This window comes from Rhinatrema bivittatum, chromosome 5, assembly GCF_901001135.1.
Source record: "Rhinatrema bivittatum chromosome 5, aRhiBiv1.1, whole genome shotgun sequence".
Taxonomy (NCBI): domain Eukaryota; kingdom Metazoa; phylum Chordata; class Amphibia; order Gymnophiona; family Rhinatrematidae; genus Rhinatrema; species Rhinatrema bivittatum.
The window spans coordinates 86337392-86357899 of record NC_042619.1 but is presented as its reverse complement, the minus strand read 5'-3'; the positions used below and the strand labels follow the sequence as shown (position 1 = coordinate 86357899).

General features: G+C 44.8%; 1 protein-coding gene across 4 annotated transcripts in view; it reads right to left on the bottom strand.

The window, feature by feature from the left end:
- Positions 1 to 20508, bottom strand: part of SGCG (sarcoglycan gamma) — a 157455-nt gene that overhangs the window by 33334 nt on the left and 103613 nt on the right. For all 4 annotated transcript variants that reach the window (XM_029602542.1, XM_029602540.1, XM_029602541.1 and 1 more), the window contains one exon: positions 6318 to 6437. In XM_029602542.1, the coding sequence (XP_029458402.1) occupies positions 6318 to 6437 (120 nt within the window). The remainder of the gene's footprint in view (positions 1 to 6317; positions 6438 to 20508) is intronic.

Sequence of the window (20508 nt, the reverse complement as noted above, 5' to 3'; positions counted from 1 at the left end):
AAATCCCAACCTGCCCACACATGCGTGCGCAGATTTTAAAATATGGCGCATGTGTGTGCACAGGAACTGTAATTTATAGCATGCGCACACTAAAGCATGTTATAAAATACCTACATCCATGTGTGCGAATCGGGAATTGTGCACAAATGGACGTGTGTACGCATGTTTTAAAATCTACTCCTATATGGATATTTCCGCAGAAGGAAAATTTTGAGTTGAATGGACCTATGGCAGTTCTTAGAATCAGAACTTAGGGTGTAATCCCGGACCAGAGGATTGATTACTAATAAAATTTTTAAATTAGGTATAAAAGAAAGGTTGTCTTTTGTGTACAGTCAGACAGGCAGAGTGAGGAAAAGACAGAAGGACATAGCAATGAGGTAGGTTCCTACCCTAGCCAAGTGGCTGCTACCACAAAGGAAAGAATAGTTGCAGATAGATGGGAGTGTTCCTCATACCCATAGTCTGTAGAATATTAAACAAACAGCAGTACCGAGAAAGAAGTAGTTTGTCATTTTGTAGTGAGGGAAAAGAGTATGAGTTTCAAGTAGTTCCTGACCTTTTGTTTCATTTATAACCAGAAGGACAGTATTTAGAATAGTATCTGCATACATTCAGTACCAGGCTGACTTAGTTGCAGGGAAATTCAGAAGATTTGTCACAATTTTATATAGAGTAGAGAGGGAACTTATAAATATTTTTGTGAGAACCGGGTCTTCCAATCTCCTGAAGCAACTGGACCCTGCAGCTGAACTGAGCACAGGATCTCAAGCGTCTGCATTAGCTTCATCAAGTACACAGTGGAGCAGCTTGTTTAAAGAAAAGGAAAACGGAACTCACATGAGACTTATCTGAGAACTTTTGTTATTATTCTGGCCAGAATTTAGGTGAGAGTTTGAAGTATTTTGCAAGTGAACTGACCTCAGATAAAGAGTAGGGCTAGTGATTTTTCTTTTATATCTTGCAACTTGATTTTTCTCACTTTTCAATGTTAATAAAATCTTCTTTCTTTTTTTACTATAATGTCATTTGTCTGTGTCTGCTATAGAGTAGTGCGGATAACTTTTGTGAGACTTGGTTTCCGAACATAAGAGACATCTTTGAAAAATGAGAAATATCTTAACTTGCCTCTGAGGAAGCTACATCACGTAGCGAAACACCGGCCGCCGTCGGGTTTAGATTGTTTACCATCTTTAGTCGGAACAGACAGATATAAATCTTTACAAAAACAATTTATCATCAAGTTTCTAGCTGCATAAGCCACAAATAATTAGTAGACCGGACGGTTCTTCAGTGCAAAGAACATGTCGACTGGCTTTCTGATGTGGCACACATAAAAAATTTTTAAAGTCTAAACAACAAAATTCACATTCTTGATGGGAGACTTGTCTTTGAATATTTCAGAATTTATTTATTTTATTTAGTGCTTTTTTTATACCGGCATTCATGATACATATCATATCATGTCGGTTTACAAATAACAAGGGTCGTAACCTAACTATTAACATGGTATAGAGAAGACAAAAGTTACAATGAACAGGGGTGCCGGAACTGAGAAGAGGAAGATATAGCAGATAGTAACTAGATAACTGAATCAATTATTTGCAAATTGTTGAGTAGCGGTTCCCCCCTTTTTTTCTTGCATTTAAATTGAGAGACAAATAGATGCACCCTTGATTGCTAAAAAAAACCAAAACCAAAGCTGTATATGCTTGGTATTTTATTGGTTTTAGTGATTACAGCTTGCTATCTTTCTCATTATTGATATTTTGTGATGTGTATAGAAAGTCAGAATGGCTGCATCATTTACACCACCGTAACTTTGAGATGTGGCTGGCAACCCACAGCATACTATAAGACAGTAGAAGCTAAGCTCTGGTTTAGCATGATCCTTAAAAGCCTACTTCCCAACCCAAAGTCCATGCCATCTTTTTCTGTCATACTATATGAACACTAAAGGCCAGATTTTCAAAGGGGTACACGCGTAAGATACGCGTGTACCCCCCGAAAACCTGACCCAAACTCCCCCTGCGCGCGCCGAGCCTATGCTGAGTAGGCTCGGCAGCGCGCGCAGGTCCCGGGGCTTTTCGGGGGGGGGGGGGGGGCATGTCGCGGCCGGTGTGTCATCGGGGGCATTCCAGGGGCATGGCCGCGGCCTCCGGACCATGACGTGCCGGTGGCCGGCCCAACGCGCGCAAGTTACGCTTGCTTCGAGCAAGCGTAACTTGTACAACAAAGGTAGGGGGGCTTTAGATAGGGCCGGGGGGGGGGGAGGGGGTTAAGTAGGGGAAGGGAGGGGAAGGTGGGGGGAGGCCGAAGGAAAGTTCCCTCCGAGGCCACTCAGATTTTGGAGCGGCCTCGGAGGGAATGGAGGCAGCCTGCGCGGCTCGGCGCGCGCAGGCTGCCGATTTTGGGCAGCCTTGCGCGCGCCAACCCCAGATTTTAATGGCTACGCGCGTATCTATTGAAATCCCACGTACTCTTGTTCGTGCCTGCGCAAATTTATAAAATCTACCCCTATAGCACTAGCTTATTCTAAGTCAAATCTTCCAGACTAGGAAACTGCATCTGGCCAAATGTGTGCCTGTCACTCACAACTAAGCTAAGGCTACCCATTCATAGCACTCATCAAACCCATCATCAGAGCTGCCACACGTGGCAGAACAGAAAAACCTCTACCTCGTGGTATGAATGTGCAAGTCCCTGGCTGCCCTGAAGTATGTCCTCCAGAAATACAAATGTGTCTGATCTGATACAGTGAAAATGCTAAGGCCAAAAATGCACAGGCCGCAGCTTCTGGTTTACCTGTGTAATGGGCAAAAAAAACTGTGCCTGACATCCTGGCTGACCCATCACTAATAGTGCATACCTGACCTGGGAGGGCCAACAGTGTAGACACTAAAAGGTTGTGATTAATCGGTGAGATTTCAACAGATCCAAAATGGGAGGGTTGGAAATGGCAAATGTTTAAAATTAACCCGTAGAAAGTGTGTAGTGGCTGATCACACACAAAGCTTTATGGCAAGTGCATTGTTTGGCCACACAACATTAGCAGTCCTCTCCAACATGGGGAGAGAAAGCCATGCTCTGGCGCAATGGCGTGTAGACCTAACTGTATAAGCCACTTGTTGTGTAAGCTATGCTGTTATATCCCTCACAGCCCCCCACCCCCATCCCATGCCTGTATTGTTTGCTGCACACGCATAGCCAGAGAGGGAATAGAGAAAAGAGCATCTCTCTTACCTATCAGCCAACTGTCACCATACAGGGTGTCCTCAAAATTTTCATAGAGGCCCGATTGCCTAAGTATAAAAGAATCGTGCACAGCTACTGGGTACCTGGCCACCATGTCAAGGATGCACATTCGAGCATCACAGACCACTTTCACGTTATTGGAGTGGAAGAGCTTTCTGTTGCGGATGATCTCCTCCCTGTTATGGGGTGGGATAATGGCTATGTAGGTGCAGTCGATAACTCTCAGATCATTGGGAAAGTTAGCAATGGCATAAAAGCCTCTTTCCTAGCGTGTAGCAGATGGACTCAGGACCAATGGGTATAGTGTACTCCTGATAGTAGTTGGGAGATGGAATCAGATTTCAATCTAACGTCAGCCTACATATACCCGTGCAGGAAGCTCAGCTCTTCTGTATTTCTCCATCTCCTAAGCAGTTTGGGACACCACACACACTTGCACAGTGTTAGAAAATTTTACCTCTACGAGACGAGACCTGCTCTCCTGCGGGGATACCTAAGGGTCCCTCCCCCAGTCGAGAATTCCTGAGGTGATTTCCGAAATCCCTCAGAGGTAAGCCTCGGTCCGGTAGCTGGCTCCCGGCATGGACTTAGGCCCCAGAGTGGCTGAGAGGCAGCGGGTGCAATACAGAGCGCGGCGGTGAAAGTATTTTCCCTCTCCCCCCGCAGCCGGAGACCGCCCGGCATGAGACTGGGAAGCGCAAAGACAAGGTAAGGTAGAAAACTTTCTTAAAGTCTCCGGTCTCCGAGGCTCGGCTAGCCGCACAGATTGTCCTTCGGCGTCTGTTCAATCGGGTTGAGCAGCGCCATCCGGGCTAGACCCCGATCCAGTATGAGGGGGTCCTTCCACGTGGAGACCCTCCGGGGGGGGGGGGGGGGGGGCGCCATCTTGCCCGCATGGTCGTCGGCGCCATTTCCTCCCTTGATTGCTGTATTGTCCACACAACTGAGCCAGGCGCACAAACTACTTGTGCGCACAGCGGTGCGTGCATCTGTGCCGGGCACACAGCGCCACGCTCAACGATGCCGGGCGTATAGATAGGCCTCTGCGCACAGCGGCACGCACATCTCCGCTAAGCGCACATATAGCGGCCTGCATGCACAGCGTCGGCGCACCCGGAGCGCACAACTAAGCCTCCCGGCGCGCGTACCTACGCGCACAGAAGAGTTTTGAGCCACTCCACACGCACAAACCATGGCACCGCCGGCCAAGAAAGCCAAGGGACAAGCCCTCTGCCCAGCCTGCCACCTGAGAGCTGCACAACCCGAAGTGACCTCTGCCCTGTGCCTGCAGTGCGAAGAGGCTCTGAGAGAACCGAGGCAAGACCCCCTCAGCCAGTAGAGGAAGCCGGCTCCACCAATGATAGTACCCCAGACCTCTCTATCTCCGGCTCAGCCCCTCCTCAGATGGGCTCCTCGGGGAATGCCGCTGGATTCAATAATGGCATAAAAGCCTTTCTTCAATTCCATCAAGTCCTGCCTGTCCTGAGGAAATGCTGAGTAGTGATTAATGCGGTCACATACAGCTGTTACAGCTGGCCCAGACATCAGGAAAAATTGGTTTGGGACTTTCCCTTGACGACCCCTACTGTAGTTTGGAAGGAGCCGGATGCAATGAAATGCAGTGTGGCCAATAGTTTAGTGAGGCCTGGTATAGCGTGGACCTTCCGTGACCGGATCCAGATCCCCTCGGATTTCTTCATATAATTCCAGGATAGCCTGAGAGCTGAGGCGATACTTGCTAACTACATAATCTTCAGGCATGCTCGGCAATGAGGCTCGTGGAGGAAAGATGCACTCCTTGTACCTCCTCCACCATGCCCGCCTGCATGCCAAGTGCTGCCGTGGGCCCTGACTCTCGGCATCCGGTGCAGGGACTTCCCTAAGAGGAATTGGAACTTCCCTTGCCTATTCTTGTTGTTTGTGATGTTGCATGCTGTGAGCATCCCGAAGCATCCAGTATCCAGTATCCCCCAATAATTAAATTGCCACAAACATAATAGGTTTAGGAGGACAGGCCAGGTAAGAAAAGGCGTTTTTATTGGCCCAGGAGGGAGCGGTAGGTGTGTCTGATAGAAGGAATCATTTTATCGCACATAACAGTAGTGATCCACGATAACAGCCACAGTCATGTGCTAAAATCTTTTTTCCCCTCTACCGCAAAAAAAAAAAAAAAAAAGGTGTACTTATTTCTGATGTTAAATCCTGTGTTATTGTGCGTTAATGTGGTAGGATACCCTAATTTCCATTTACTCCTCCCACTTGCATACTCAAATGTAAATTTGCATGCTAGCTTGTATTATGATATTTATTGCGCCCGCAATGCACGTTAGATCACATTTAACACACGTTAGGGCCCTAACGCATTTTGATAAATGACCCGGTTGATTTGCCATCATATTCTTTGTTTTTATAGAAAAAAGTTAGTTTTATTCCAAAGTCGACTTTGTTTTGTCACTAAGAGAAGACACCACTGAGCCAGGAAACAGACACGTTGATGCCTTAAAGATATCTAGCAAATATTTGTGGTTTAAAGTAGCTCTACTGCAGCACTGAAAATAAAAACTGCTAGATTTTGAAATATAGCTCATGCAAATATCAGTACTGTCAAGGTAATATCTCCAAATAGGTTAGTTTTGCACAACCTTGTAAGCAAGGGTATGTTGGATACGCTTTCAATCTCACAAACTTCCTGCCACTGCTTTTCTTTATACTTGCATTGTGCCAAAGAGAGGTTCCTTCTAAAGCTCGTATATGAAGATGAACTTGAAAGTTCTTTTTAATCAGACCAATAAAATTAGGACAATTTCTGTATCTTTCTTTCACATTTACTTAGTCTCTGATTGTGTCTTTTGATACTTGAGGATCTTTCTCCATATGTTCTACAAAATAGTTGCTTGGTACTAACACTTTTATTGGCAATGCCATTCTTATATTTTTCTCCTTTACTATGGTTCCAGTTCTGCTGTTTTTAATGTCTTTTTTTATAAGATCACAATTTTTTTAGCATCCTATTGTTCCTATGCAATATTCTGTGACTTTCTATAAATAAATGACCTACATACCTGTAATTCGAAGCTTATCAGTACCAACTGCAACTTCATTTTCTTCTGCAGAAAACAGCATATTCCCATCTATGGAGTTGATCTGAAATTGCTGGCCATCGAACTCTACCAGTTGAGGACCTAAAAATTACAAAAAATGTTATTACTTCAACATTCACAGGGCCAGATTTTTAAACTTATGCGCAGGCGTAGATTTGTTTGCGCAACCCGGCGCAAACAAATCTATGCCTGATTTTATAACATGCGCGCGCTGCCACGCACATCTTATAAAATCCAGGGTCAGCGCGCGCAAGGGGGTGCACACGCCAAGCCCGAGGGGAGCCCCGAATGCTTTCCCCGTTTCCTCCAAGGCCGCTCCAAAATCGGAGCAGCCTTGGAGGGAACTTTATCTCCGGCCCACCCACCTTCCCCTCCCTTCCCCTATCTAACCCACACCCCAGCCCTAACTAACCCCCCCCCCTACTTTTGTTGAAAAAGTTACGCCGTGCCGGCTCGCCATCCCCCGGTACAGGCCGCTGTGCCGGAGGATTCGGCTCCGCCCCCGGCCTGCCACCACACCCCCAGTCCCGCCCCCAGCCTGCCCATTTTTGAAAGCCCTGGGAAATACGTGCATCCCGGGGCTTAGGCTCGGTGCGCGCAGGGGCAGCTTTTCGGGGGTTACACGTGTATGTTACACGCGTAACCATTTGAACATCTGCCCCATAGTGAGTTTCCATACTTTATGTGCAAATCTTCTCATTCAGAGCTTGTTAACAGCAGATTATGAAAACAGTTATAGCAATTTCTGTAAAATGTATTGGATTTCATGATGTATGCTAGATTGATAAAAGAAAAATTATATTTCATGAGGGTATATGTATTGCAAATATGATAGTGGAAAATAATTATAAAGCAGTTTAAACTTGTCAGATTGAGTTAAACAAGGAAATGTGCTTTTTCCTGTTTAGGCCCATATTTTTGGAACCTTTTGCATTAGAGTCCCAGAAATCATCTGGTTACCCTGATTTTTTCTATTTACTCAAGCCTTCACCTGATCTTATATATCTGGGATGTTTACTTTCTTCTGCTACTATTTTAATCCTTGTACTGCACTAAAATGTTACAGTGACTCATGTAATTAATGTATTTTATTACTGTTTAATTTTATTATGTTATTTTACTTGTTTTGATTTTATTTACTGTTTTATTAATTTATTTTTATATGCATTGTTGGTACTATTGTTACGTTGGTGGACCTGTGAGCCAAAGCAAAGTTGGCTCCACCTACAGAGCAGAGCCCTGTAGGTCCTCACAGTTGGCAGCCAAAAGTGGGCAGGTGCATAGGCCTTTCAAGAACTTCACAACTACCAGCCCTCGTTCCCGCAGGTTGAGCCCTTGGGTGTGGGCACCGGCTAGATTTAGGCACAGGCCTCTGGAAAGTGTGGTATCCAAAGAATGGATCTCCTTTTAGCCTGCTCCTAACAGGCCGAAGTCAGGGGAGGCAGCAGAATAGCAAATGTGAAGATGAACCATGGTCAGGGTAGGCGGCAGCACAAGTGAAGTTGAGAGGAGGTCGAGGTCAGCCAGAAGTCAGTCCAAGAAGAAGATGAGTCATGGCAAGCCAAGGTCCAAACCAGAGATTCAATCCAAGTAGAAGGGAGCAGAAGACGAGGGAGCAGGAAAACCAGGGTAGGACTGGAAGAGGAATGCAGGAGTCAGGAACACAGGAAGCAACCAGCTTACTTGCCAGGAGCGGGACCTGTTGCTGAGGCATCAGAATCGGGTTCAGGCTGGGCTTAAAAAGGAAGCCCTGATGACGTCAGTGGGCGGGGCGCTGTGGAGGGTTCCTGCCACGGGCCCTTTAAGTCTCGGGAAGCCGCGCATGCATGCATGCACATCTAGGGACACCTGCTCAGCTGAGCAGCATCCCCAGTGTGGCGCTGCCAGAGTCATGTGGCGGCCTGCCGAGTCTTGGCCCAGGAGGGCGTCTTGCTGGCAGTTCCTGGCGTCAGAGGTAGGGGCAGCCGGCTGCGGGGAAAACTCGTGGTCGGCCACGTGTAACACTATTTGATGTGCTTTGCTGAGAATACTTGTATATTAGCGAATAATAAACCTGAATAAACTTGAAATGATATCTTGATACTTAAAGAATTATATTCATATAATAAAGTGAAAGTTGCTTATCTATAACAGGTGTTCTCTGAGAACAGTAGAATTTAAGTCCTCATAAGTAGGTGATATCATCTGATGGACCCCGGACAGTGAAGATGACTCTGAAGTTTCTACAAGCTTTTGGCATGCTCTGCTGGGCATGTGAAAATCTACCCCATGTCATATATATTGCGGAAGGCCCCTTCGATTCTTAAAATAGTTAACACTGAATACAGGATCCATATCCAAAGAGAAGCAGGTAAGTTCTGTGAGGACTTACATCCTGCTGTTCTCAGAGAACATCTGTTACAGTTAAGCAACTTTCGTATTATTCAAGCAGAGTAGGACGTGTAGTCCTCACAGGTGGGGAACCCCTAGCTATGGACTGCCTGCAACAAAAATAGGGAGAAAAAGCAAACATATAGAAAACAGTGTCAACATGGAAAATATATTTGGTGGCAATAAACTATTTTGTCATTTTATCTTTTTTGTTTTAAGTCAGCTTGGAAACAATAATCTAACCCTCAAATAGAATCCAAAGGACAGACTGACCAAACCTACTGTCACCTCAGAAGATTTTATCTACAGTAAGCAGTAATGGGATGTGAATGTATGCTCTGAATTCCACATCACATCCTTGCAAATCTTTTCCATGAAGGCTGATCTTAGGTGGGCCACGGACACCATCATAGTTTTAACATTATGAGCCTTGACATACCCATTCAGAATCAGACTTGCCTGGGCATAACTTAAAGAAATACAATCTGCTATCCAGTTAGAAAGGGGTTGTGTTTGACAATGGCAGCTCCAAGTTGTTGGTTGTCAAAAGAAACAAAAAGCTGGGTGGACTTTCTAAGGGCTTCAGTGTGTCAAATAGAAGGTTAAGGCTCTTTTGCAATCCAAACTGTGCAAGGCTAGTTCACTTTTGTGGACATGTGGCTTGGGAAAGAATATTGGAAGGAGTATCGACTAGTTAAGGTGGAAGTCCAACTCTACATTACGGAGGAACTTAGGATATGTGCACAGAATCATCCTATTATGAAAAGATTGGTATAAGGTAGATAAGTCACTAGAGCTCACTGATTCTACATGCTGAAAGTGACCACCATCAAATATATGACCTTCCACGTCAGGTACTTCAGCTCACAGGAATCTAATGACTCAAATGGAATTCTCATCAATTAGTGAAGACCATGTTGAGGTCCCAAGACACAGTGGAAGGCTAGATAGGAAGTTCCACCTAAAGCAAGTCCCATATGAATCTGATATCTAAAAGTTATACAGAGATGGATTTAATTAATACATAGTGGTGATAAGAACCAAATGAACTGAGATGAGCTCTAACAGAGTTTTTCTTCAGACCAGACTCCAAAAGAAGTAGAAGGTGTTCAAGCAGGTGTGAAACAGGAGAAAGGGTCTAGGGCCTTTCCCATATACCGTAAAGCAAATTTCCTTCATTTAAAACCATGGGACCAATATTCAAAGATATCTGGCTATCTAAGGGGGTCATTTATTAAATCACGTCAGGGCCTTATCGCGGGCATTGTGAGATGCGTATGCAAATTTGAAAAATGTAGTCAAGTGTGAGGAGTAAATGAAAATGAGGGTGCTTAACGTAACACATGCTATTATGGGATTTAATACTGGAAATAACTCACAAATCCTGTTTCGGGTAGAGAAAGAGAGAGAGAGACTCTGGGGAGGCACACATATTAGTCCATTTTTTATACCACTGTAAGAGGGGGTATTGTGAACTCAGGGTGAGGTTTTGGTGGTGGGCAGTTTTACATGCACATTCAGAGGTATGAACAGTAGGGATGTGAATCGTTTTTTGACGATTTAAATTATCGTCTGATATTTTTAAAATAGTCATTAATCGTTAAAGAATGCGAAACAATAGAAATTCCCCCGATTTATCGTAAAAAAATTGTTAATCATCTTAGTGCGCACTAACGGGAGTTAGTGCGCGCTAACAGGAAGTTAGTGCACACTACCCATTGTTAGTGCACACTAACAGAAAATGATACAATTTGACACTTTTCAGGTCAGTTAGGAATGAATATGTATTCCTATTGGCTGCCCTCTTATTTATTGATGTTACCAAGGTTCCCACTGAGGTGATAGCTTAATATATGGGGGATGGGAAATGGAAACGGTTGGTAGCTTGACAAAAAAAGTAATGTGATGATCATCAGTCATGTGACTACAACTTGTTTGTTTATTATTTTTGTTACCAAGCACTAGCACGTGAAATACCACTGCTGGTATATGGGAGAGCGAAGGGGAAGGGAAGGGAAAGGGGGAGGTGAAGGGCCAAGCAGTCCCAACTCCCTGGTCTCTGAAGGACAGATCTCTTCAGAAAATCAGAGCTGCTGAATGCAGGGGCTGTCTCCCCCTTCACATCCCTCTTCCCCCCCCCCCCCCCCCCACTGCTGATATATGGGAGAGAGAAGGGGAGGGGCCAAGCAGTCCCACTCCCTGGTCTCTGAAGGACAGATCTCTTCAGAAAATCAGAGCTGCTGAATGCAGGGGCTGTCTCCCCCTTCACATCCCTCTCCCCCCCCCCCCCCTACTGCTGGTATATGGGAGAGAGAAGGGGAAGGGGAGGGAAAGGGGGAGGTGACGGGCCAAGCAGTCCCACTCCCTGGTCTCTGAAGGACAGATCTCTTGAGAAAAGGTGGTGGCAGCCAATGGAGACGCAGAATGATACCTCTAGCTAACGAACATTTCCTCAAATGTTACTTTTAAACCATTAAGTAACAATTTTTGATAGTGCGCACTATTCGGAAAAACAATTTTTTTACTAAAAAATTCATGCCGATCAGATTTTTTTCTCCCGCCAGACGAACCCGATCTTTAAAACGATCGGGCACACGATTCACATCCCTAATGAACAGCACAGTTACCATCAATAAAGATTTTATGTGATTTGGAATGATGAAAGGTATAAAAAGATAAGATTTTTAGATTGTTCTCTTGACCTAGCTTGATGCACTCTCTACCTAGCTGCTATCAAGCTAGGTCGAGAGTACAATGTACAATTCTCATCTTTACGTACCTTTCATCATTCCAAATCATATAAAATCTTCACTGATGTCTACTGTGATGTTCGTACCTATGACTGTGCATGTAAACCTAGACCATTACCAAAACTTCACCCTGAGTTACTAGTTGCCCTTCTTACAGTGGTATAAAATTTACTTATATAAAAGCCTTATAAAGAGGCTCAGTCTCTCTCTTTCTCTCTCCTGAAATTGTGTTAAAACCTGTTCAGGCATTAAAGCAGCATGATAAATTTGATTATAGGCACTAACTTAGAAGGGATGTTCAGCAGCATGACTATTCCACTTTCCACACAAAAGCGGGATACCACTGACACCAAGGCATTAATCTTCAGAATCTGAAATAAACTCTCACTTTTCTCTACTGGCAGAGGACAAAATTGCTCATTATTTTATTCCCCTTAAGTCCACCTTCATTAGATTCCCATTGCCTCACAAATCTGCTTCACTTTTTTGAAGGAGTTAATAAACATGTGGATAAAGGTGAACAGGTAGATGTAGTGTACTTGGATTTTCAGAAGGCGTTTGACAAATTTCCTCATGAGAGACTTCTAGGAAAAATAAAAAGTCATGGGATAGGTGGCGATGTCCTTTCATGGATTACAAACTGGCTAAAAGACAGGAAACAGAGAGTAGGATTAAATGGACAATTTTCTCAGTGGAAGGGAGTGGACAGTGGAGTGCCTCAGGGATCTGTATTGGGACCCTTACTTTTCAATATACTTATAAATGATGTGGAAAGAAATACGACAAGTGAGGTAATCAAATTTGCAGATGATACAAAATTGTTCAGAGTAGTTAAATCACAAGCAGATTGTGATAAATTGCAGGAAGACCTCGTGAGACTGGAAAATTGGGCATCGAAATGGCAGATGAAATTTAATGTGGATAAGTGCAAGGTGATGCATAAAGGGAAAAATAATCCATGCCATAGTTACACAATGTTAGGTTCTATATTAGGTGCTACCACCCAAGAAAGAGATCTAGGGGTCATAGTGGATAACACATTGAAATCGTCAGTTCAGTGTGCTGCGGCAGTCAAAAAAGCAAACAGAATGTTGGGAATTATTAAAAAGGGAATGGTGAATAAATGGAAAATGTCATAATGCCTCTGTGAAACAGCACCTTGAATACTGTGTACAATTCTGGTCGCTGCATCTCAAAAAATATATAGTTACGATGGAGAAGGTACAGAGAAGGGCGACCAAAATGATAAGGGGACTGGAACAGCTCCCCTTTGAGGAAAGATTAAAGAGGTTAGGACTTTTCAGCTTGGAGAAGAGACGGCTGAGGGGGGATATGATAAAGGTGTTTAAAATCATGAGAGGTCTAGAACAGGTAGATGTGAATCGGTTATTTACTCTTTCAGATAATAGAAAGACTAGAGGGCACTCCATGAAGTTAGCATTTAAAACTAATCAGAGAAAGTTCTTTTTCACTCAATGCACAATTTAACTCTGAATTTGTTGCCAGAGGATGAGGTTAGTGCAGTTAGTACAGCTGTGTTTAAAAAAGGATTGGATAAGTTCTTGGAGGAGAAGTCCATTATCTGCTATTAATTAAGTTGACTTAGAAAATAGCCACTGCTATTACTAGCAACAATAACATGGAATAGACGTAGTTTTTGCGTACTTGCCAGGTTCTTATGGCCTGGATTGGCCACTGTTGGAAACAGGATGCTGGGCTTGATGGACCCTTGGTCTGACCCAGTATGGCATGTTCTTATGTTCTCTAAAACCATGAAGAGCCAAGAGTCAATCCGAGGAAAATGAACCAACGGGACAGGAACATGGGGGTCAAGAACATGGAGTCAGGAGTACGGAGTCAGGCAACCAGCTACTCACATGGAGTTCAACCTGTTGCAGAGGCCAGGAGCAAGGGCAAGACCTGGCCTTAAATAGTTTGGGAGCGCTGATGTCATCAGGGGGGTCTGCGGAGGTTTTCCCGCCGCGACTCCTTTAAGAGGAGAGGAGAGGCGCGCGCTCACGCCTAAGGAATTGCCAGTGGATGCAGGAATCTGGCAGTGGCAGCTCTGAGCCACGAGAAGAGGGTGGAGTGGCGGCAGAGGGATCAGCAGTCTGTGCTGTGGGTCGACAGCGACTTCCACGAGGTGTGGGAGGAGCGCGGCGAAAGGAGGTGAGCGTGGCCAGGCACGAGGCCCTGTGGCCGGCAAGCGCAACACTCAGAAGGTCGGATAACTAAAAACCTATTCAGCTTTTTTAAAATACAGCCAGTTAGGGAAACTCCCAAGTCTCAAAAAATGTATTATTTAAAAAGGATTTATACTTTTTAAATTACCATAGCCACTTAATTCTTGGAATTTGTAATACCTTTTTCTACTTTATAGGCGGGTGCAATTGTGCCTTTTAATTAGGCATGTTCATTGTGCACCCTCTATCATAAAAAATCTTAATCACCTCCAAAACAATTCAATGATTTATGTGATTTATAATTTTACTAATTGCTCCACTGCTATAGCTCATCTTGTCACAACCCTGCTGGATGTTAATTAAAGCAACTCAAATAACCATCTTTTATAACAGAGAGGTCTCAAAAGAAATAAATTCTTATTTTTACCCTAAAGATACAAAATAAGCTATTTGGTGAAATGAAGTCTCCATAATGAGAGCCCTCTGGGACACAAAAAGAAAGGAAAGCTAATGATATTATGATGTTATTAATTAAGCCAATTTTATGAAACTGGCTGCAAGGTTTTCAGAAAAACATTATCATACCTTCCATATCTATAACAAGCTTCATTAACAACCCTATTTTGCCTATTATGTTTTTTAATGAAAAAATAATTATCACAAAAATTACCTTCTCTTCAAAACTAAATTGCACCACATTGGTACAAAATCCTCCAGAAATGATCTGAACCCTCCCCAAATAGTATTTATTTCACAATTCATGTTAATAGGCTAGTTAGTAGCATGTTTTTTTCACTCTGCCTTTATCTATTTTGTTGTAAACTTGTTTGTTTTGTTGTAATAAACTGCACCAAAGATACATTATTTTAATTTCACAGTTGATGGAACAATTACTTGCCTTTTTATAAGAGAAATGCGTTTGAATGCCTAATTCTATACTGTTCATGCTCTTATTTGATCAGGCTTTCTCCCCATTTTCTGACTAATATGAAAAAGGAATTAAAGGCTTTGTTTAAGAAAAGGTTTTCCCCCATTCAGTTCATAAGAAGAATGTATTTCCTGAATAAAGACTTAAGGGGACAATATTCAAAGGTTTTCACGTGGGGAAACGTGTTCACCCACATATAAACATGGCTTGGACAGTGCCCTACCCCTTAGTGCGGGTCAAAGTATGCGCACTTACTATTGCCTGCGGGGAAACAGGGGCAGAGTTAGGTTGGGAGAGGGAAAGCAGATGTGGCGGTTTTATTTTCGTATCGTCGTGCATACTTTCTGGCATATACTTTGCACCCGCTCCCCAAGTGGTCCTTTGAAAAAACACAGGTCTGAAAGCTCTGGCAGGGAACTGAGGACCAATTGCAAACAAAGGGCCTGGAATGACTGACCGTCTATTCTAATATAAGCTAAAATTGAACCTGACATAGTCGGAGGCATTGTGGATTAATTGGCCCCCTTTCTTCCTTCCATTGCAGGAGCTGGCATCCCTTAATAAGATATGGTTACCAGCTTGGGAATGAAACTGGACAGCTCAGATATCATCTCTAGTTCCGGGGACAGATCTGTCCCTTAGACAAACCCACCATATTAGACCTTTTCTGGGGAAAAAGGAATTAGCAACTGTCATTCATGTGCTAACAACAAACCAACTCAATTATTGTAACTCACTGTACTAAGGGCTTTCTGGCTATAGTTTCAGACATCTCCAACTTTTGCAGAATACTGCAGCCAAGTTACTGATTGCAAAAGCAAAGTAGGATTGTTGGAGCTTGTGTCGGCTTTGAGCTTGGGAAGCTCAAGGCTTGGCAATTCAGTTGCGCCTACGATGGGACGGAGCGCAACTGGGAACTCTCCAGCGTGGAACAAGGAGAAAGCGTGCCTTTGCGGTGAGGACAGTCCAAGTCTGGGAGTCAAGAGCGTGGATCGTAGTCAGGGAGCTTGGAACGTAGACAGGAAACAAGGAGGGATGAGCAAGACCCTCAGGCACCCTACACAGCATGTGGGGCTAGTCACGGACTGCACTGTCCCCTTCACGCCCTACACAGCCGGACGGTTGGTCACGGACCATGAGGTAGAGCAGTGCAGGCTCAGGAAGTCTCTTAGGCAGGATGCAGTAACCCCTGGGATCCTCCGGAGTCGGGACTTGGAACTTGAAGTTCAGATAAAAGCAGGGAATCTCCGGAGGTACGGGTCCTACAGAACCTGGAGCATTAGGACCGGGAATACTTTACAGAACTTGAGACATCAGGACATCATGGAACATCAGGAAGATCAGGATATCATGGAACATAAGGAACATTAGGATATCATGGAACATCAGGATAGAGACAAATGAGATACAGGAAAGTCCATGGATGAGGATCATGATGCCTGTTTAGGAGCTGGAGACAAGAAGTCTTAGGGAGGACTAGCCCCTTTCCGAAGGAAAAATGGACTGACTGAAGAGCCCTTTTATAGGGCTGGAAGTAGGGACCTCCCTGGGAGGAGTCCCGGAGGGCCACACCTGGCTGGCCCTTTAAATACAGGGAGAAGCTGCGGCCGCGCCCCCTAGGCAGAGGGGGCAGGACCCTGGACAGCTGTCTTGCTTGCCACGGAGGAGGTGAGACTGAGCAGGCCTCAGGGCAGGCCCGATGAGAAAGCAGCAGCGACCCAGCCGCATCGAGGAGGCTGAAGAGCAGCTTCCTGCCGCAGGAACGGGGGCAAGGAACATTGGCGGCCTCATGCTGCAAGGGAAAAGGCACGGCTCCTGTCTTGCCGGCAAGATGGCGGCTGGACCGCAGACCCACGGCATCGGGGTGGCCAACTGGAGCAACAGTCGGGCGGCTCCTGCCACCAGGAAAGTCCGGGGATGTGGCCTACTGCGCTGCGGAGGTAAGAGACCTCCCATGGCTCCAGCCACGGGATGGATCACAACTACACCCCCCCTCAAAGGGGGTCCTCTCCCCTCCTTCGGGAGGTCCGGGAAGGACAACTGGAACTGAGATGGTGCAAGCACCTCCTGCAGGTCGTGGAAGGGACCACAGAAACAGGGAACGAAGAAAGGAACACAGAGCAAGGAAACAAGGAAAAGGAACAAGAACAGGCAAATGGAACAAGAACAGAACAGCGGAGCACAAGAGAACAAGAACAGAACAGCGGAGCAAGAGGGAACAGCAGAGAACAAGAACAAGCAGAACAGCAGAAGGAAGAACGGAGTACAAGGACTGAAGAACAGCGGAGCGGAGAACGAGAACCAGCGGAGCAAGAAACAAGAAAACAGCGGAGCAAGGAGGAAATAAGAAACACAGCGGAGAAACAAGAGAAACAACAAGAGAACAAGACAAGGAACAAGAAAAGGAACAAGACAAGAAAGACATGGGTGGGAATCTAGGGTGGGAACAGTCTATAGCAGAAAACATCTGGTGGGGCGCAGGCGCTTCCTGCAGGTCATAGAGATCCAGATGCAGGCGCCTCCAGCAGGTCGTAGAGAAAGTCCAAAAAATATTTTGGAGTCTAGAACCGGACCCGGGACAAGGCTAGTCCCACCGGGCACAAGGCTTCGGCAATTCTGTTGGAGCTTGCGTCAGCTTTGAGCTCGGGACGCTCAAGGCTTGGCATTTCAGTTGCGCTGACGATGGGACGGAGCGCAACTGGGAACTCTCCAGCATGGAATGAGGAGAAAGTGTGCCCTTGCGGTGAGGACAGTCCAAGTCTGACAGTCAGGAGTGTGGATCGTAGACATGGAGCTTGGAACGTAGACAGGAAATAAGGAGGAAAGAGCAAAACCCTCAGGCGCCCTATTCAGCATGTGGGGCTGGTCGTGGACCGCACTGTCCCCTTCGAACCCTACACAGCTGGTCGCAGACCACGAGGAAGAGCGGGGCAGACTCAGGAAGTCTCTTAGGCAGGATGCAGTAACCCCTGGGATCCTCCGGAGTCGCGACTTGGAACTTGGAAGTTCAGATAAAAGCAGGGAATCTCTGGAGGTACGGGTCCTACAAAACATGGAGCATTAGGACCGGGATACATTACGGAACTTGGGACATCAGGACATCACGGAACACCAGGATAGAGACAAATGAGATACAGGAAGTCCATGGACGAGGCTCAGGATGCCTGGTTAGGAGCTGGAGATGAGAAGTCTTAGGGAGGACTAGCCCCTTGCCAAAGCAAAAACGGACTGACTGAAGAGCCCTTTTATAGGGCTGGAAGTAGGGACCTCCCTGGGAGGAGTCCCAGAGGGCCACATCTGGCTGACCCTTTAAATACAGGGAGAAGCTGCAGCTGCACCCCCTAGGCACAGGGGGCAGGACCCTGGACAGCTGCCATGCTTGCCGCGGAGGAGAGGAGACGGAGCAGGCCCTCAGGGCAGGCCCGATGAGGGAGCGGCACACTTTCTCCTTGTTCCATGCTGGAGAGTTCCCAGTTGTGCTCCGTCCCAGCCGCATCAAGGAGGCTTCCTGCCGTAGGATTGAGGGCCCCTCCCCCAGAGGGGGCAAGGAACGCCGGCGGCCTCATGCTGCAAGGGAAAAGGGCCGGCACGGCTCCTGCCGTGTCGGCAAGATGGCGGCCAGACCGCGGACCCATGGCATCAGGGTGGCCGACTGGAGCAACAGTCGAGTGGCTCCTGCTGCCAGGAAAGTCCAGGGATTAGGCCTACGGCGCCGCGGAGGTAAGAGACCTCCCGGGCCAGAGCCATGGGAGGGATCGCAACAAGGATCATGTTTCCCTGATTTCATGTGAACTCCTTTGGCTTCCTATTATTACTAGAATCAGGTTTTAAACCTAGTGTAGAAGAGGGAAAATTTCAAAGCTATTTCCACAGATAAAATAGTGCATTACCCATGGAAATGGGGTCTTTGAAAACTTCCCCCTCTATCAGTGGGTAAAATTACCCATGAAATACCACTATGGGGTGAATATTCAAAGGAGTTATGCATCTAAATGTAACATACTATTGCAGCAATTTTCAAAAGCTATTTACCCACATAAAGTGCACTTAACATGGGTAAAACCTATTGACAATTCAATGGCATATATTCTAGCAATTTTCAAAAGCTCACTTATACAATTAAAGTGCATTTACCCAACACAGTTGTAAGCATGTAAATGCATTTGAAAATCAAGCCCTATGGGGTAATTTTCAAAAGCATTTACACACTTAAAATTGGGTTTTACATGTCTAAATAAACTTTACCATTTAAGTGGGCTTTAAAGTGAATTTTCAAAGGAGTTATGCGCATAAATGTAGCATACTATCATAGCAATTTTCAAAAGTCATTAACGTGCGTAAAGTGCACTTACATGAGCAAATCCTATGGACAATTCAATGGCATATATAGTAGCAATTTTCAAAAGTCCACTTACACATGTAAATGCTTTTGAAAATCAGGCCCTATATGCAAAATTTTCCTCATGGTGAAAGGAGACATTCCTGGGAGTGAGGATGGGGAGGGGCTTGCGAGTACTCACACATATTTGTACATTTTCAGAAGTATGCGCATAGCTTTACATGAAAAAAATATCCATCCAAAAATGAAGTGAAAAATTGGGTGGGTACTTCTTTTGGCAATTTCCAAGTTTTCTTTTTGAAAATTGGTGCACAGTCCAGGATAAAAAGTATCCTCAAATTTTACACTTCTGCATGCAGTTTCAAAATTGCCTTCTATACGCCCTACCTTATCTATCAGACCACTAAGGTGCAATAATGCATCAACCAGGGCACTGAGATCATCACAGCAGATGCTGCTTACACCTCTATCTTTGCTAGTGTCAAGACTAACATTCCATCAGGCACTGAGCCTTTTATTAAAAGCAATATGCAAAGGCCAGTGATCCCAATAAACATTGTAGAATCAGCTGGAGTTTGTCCTCCTTTTTGTCCTTCTGGCTGTTATCCAACTCGTGGCCGTGCCTGAGCGACCACAATTAAAGTTAATTTTACCATGTGTAACATTGTTTTTTTAAAATGTGGATAGTTATTCTATTTTATTGATAAACACTGCTGTAAAAGAAAAGGTTATTATTTGTTTTTGTAGCAAGCCACTCTTTTATTCTTTTACTGAGTCTTTCATTGCCACACTCCAGCAATGTGGAATTTCTCCAGGTTGGAGGAAACAATCTAGGAACTATTTGGTTCTTTCAGTCAGTTTAATTAAATTTGTTTAAACCCTCCAGCTAGAATATTCCTGCTGAGAAGGAATTTAATGATTGACTCGAGCTGGGTTTTTTATGTATCTCTTTTGATGAGGTTACGGATAGGGGATGGGGGCTAGAAAGGGGAATAAGTGTTGATGAGGAGGGGATTTTAATTGTGGTTTTTATTAAAAGTTGCATTTTGTAATAGTCTGAATGTTCACATACTTTTTTATGTGTTTCTGTATATATTGTATTTGCTGGATGTTTTATTAGTTTCTGCTTTAAGGTCTGTGGTAAAAAAGCAGGCTATCAAATGACAAGAAATAAAATTAATAAATAATAAATACAACTCTCCTTTTTTGTGTGTAAATAGTTTTATTGGTATCAAACAAAACAATACAGTCTATATAGAAGGATAACATAACAATCTGTTAGATACCATTTTATACAGGAGGAAGAATAGCCTAGTGGTTAGAGCAGTGGGCTATGAACCAGGAGACCAGGGTTCAAGTCCTGCTGTCGCTCCTTGTGACCTTGGGCAAGTCACTTTACCCTCCATTGCCTCAGGTACAAAACTTAGATTATAAACCCTCTGGGGATAGGGAAATACCTACAGTACCTGAAAGTAAACCAGTGTGATATGTCAGTAAATAAAAAATAAATAATACTGAACCCAAGCCCCATCCACCCCCTCCCTGCACACTGAGTCCTAAAGTTTTATGAACCAATACGGGA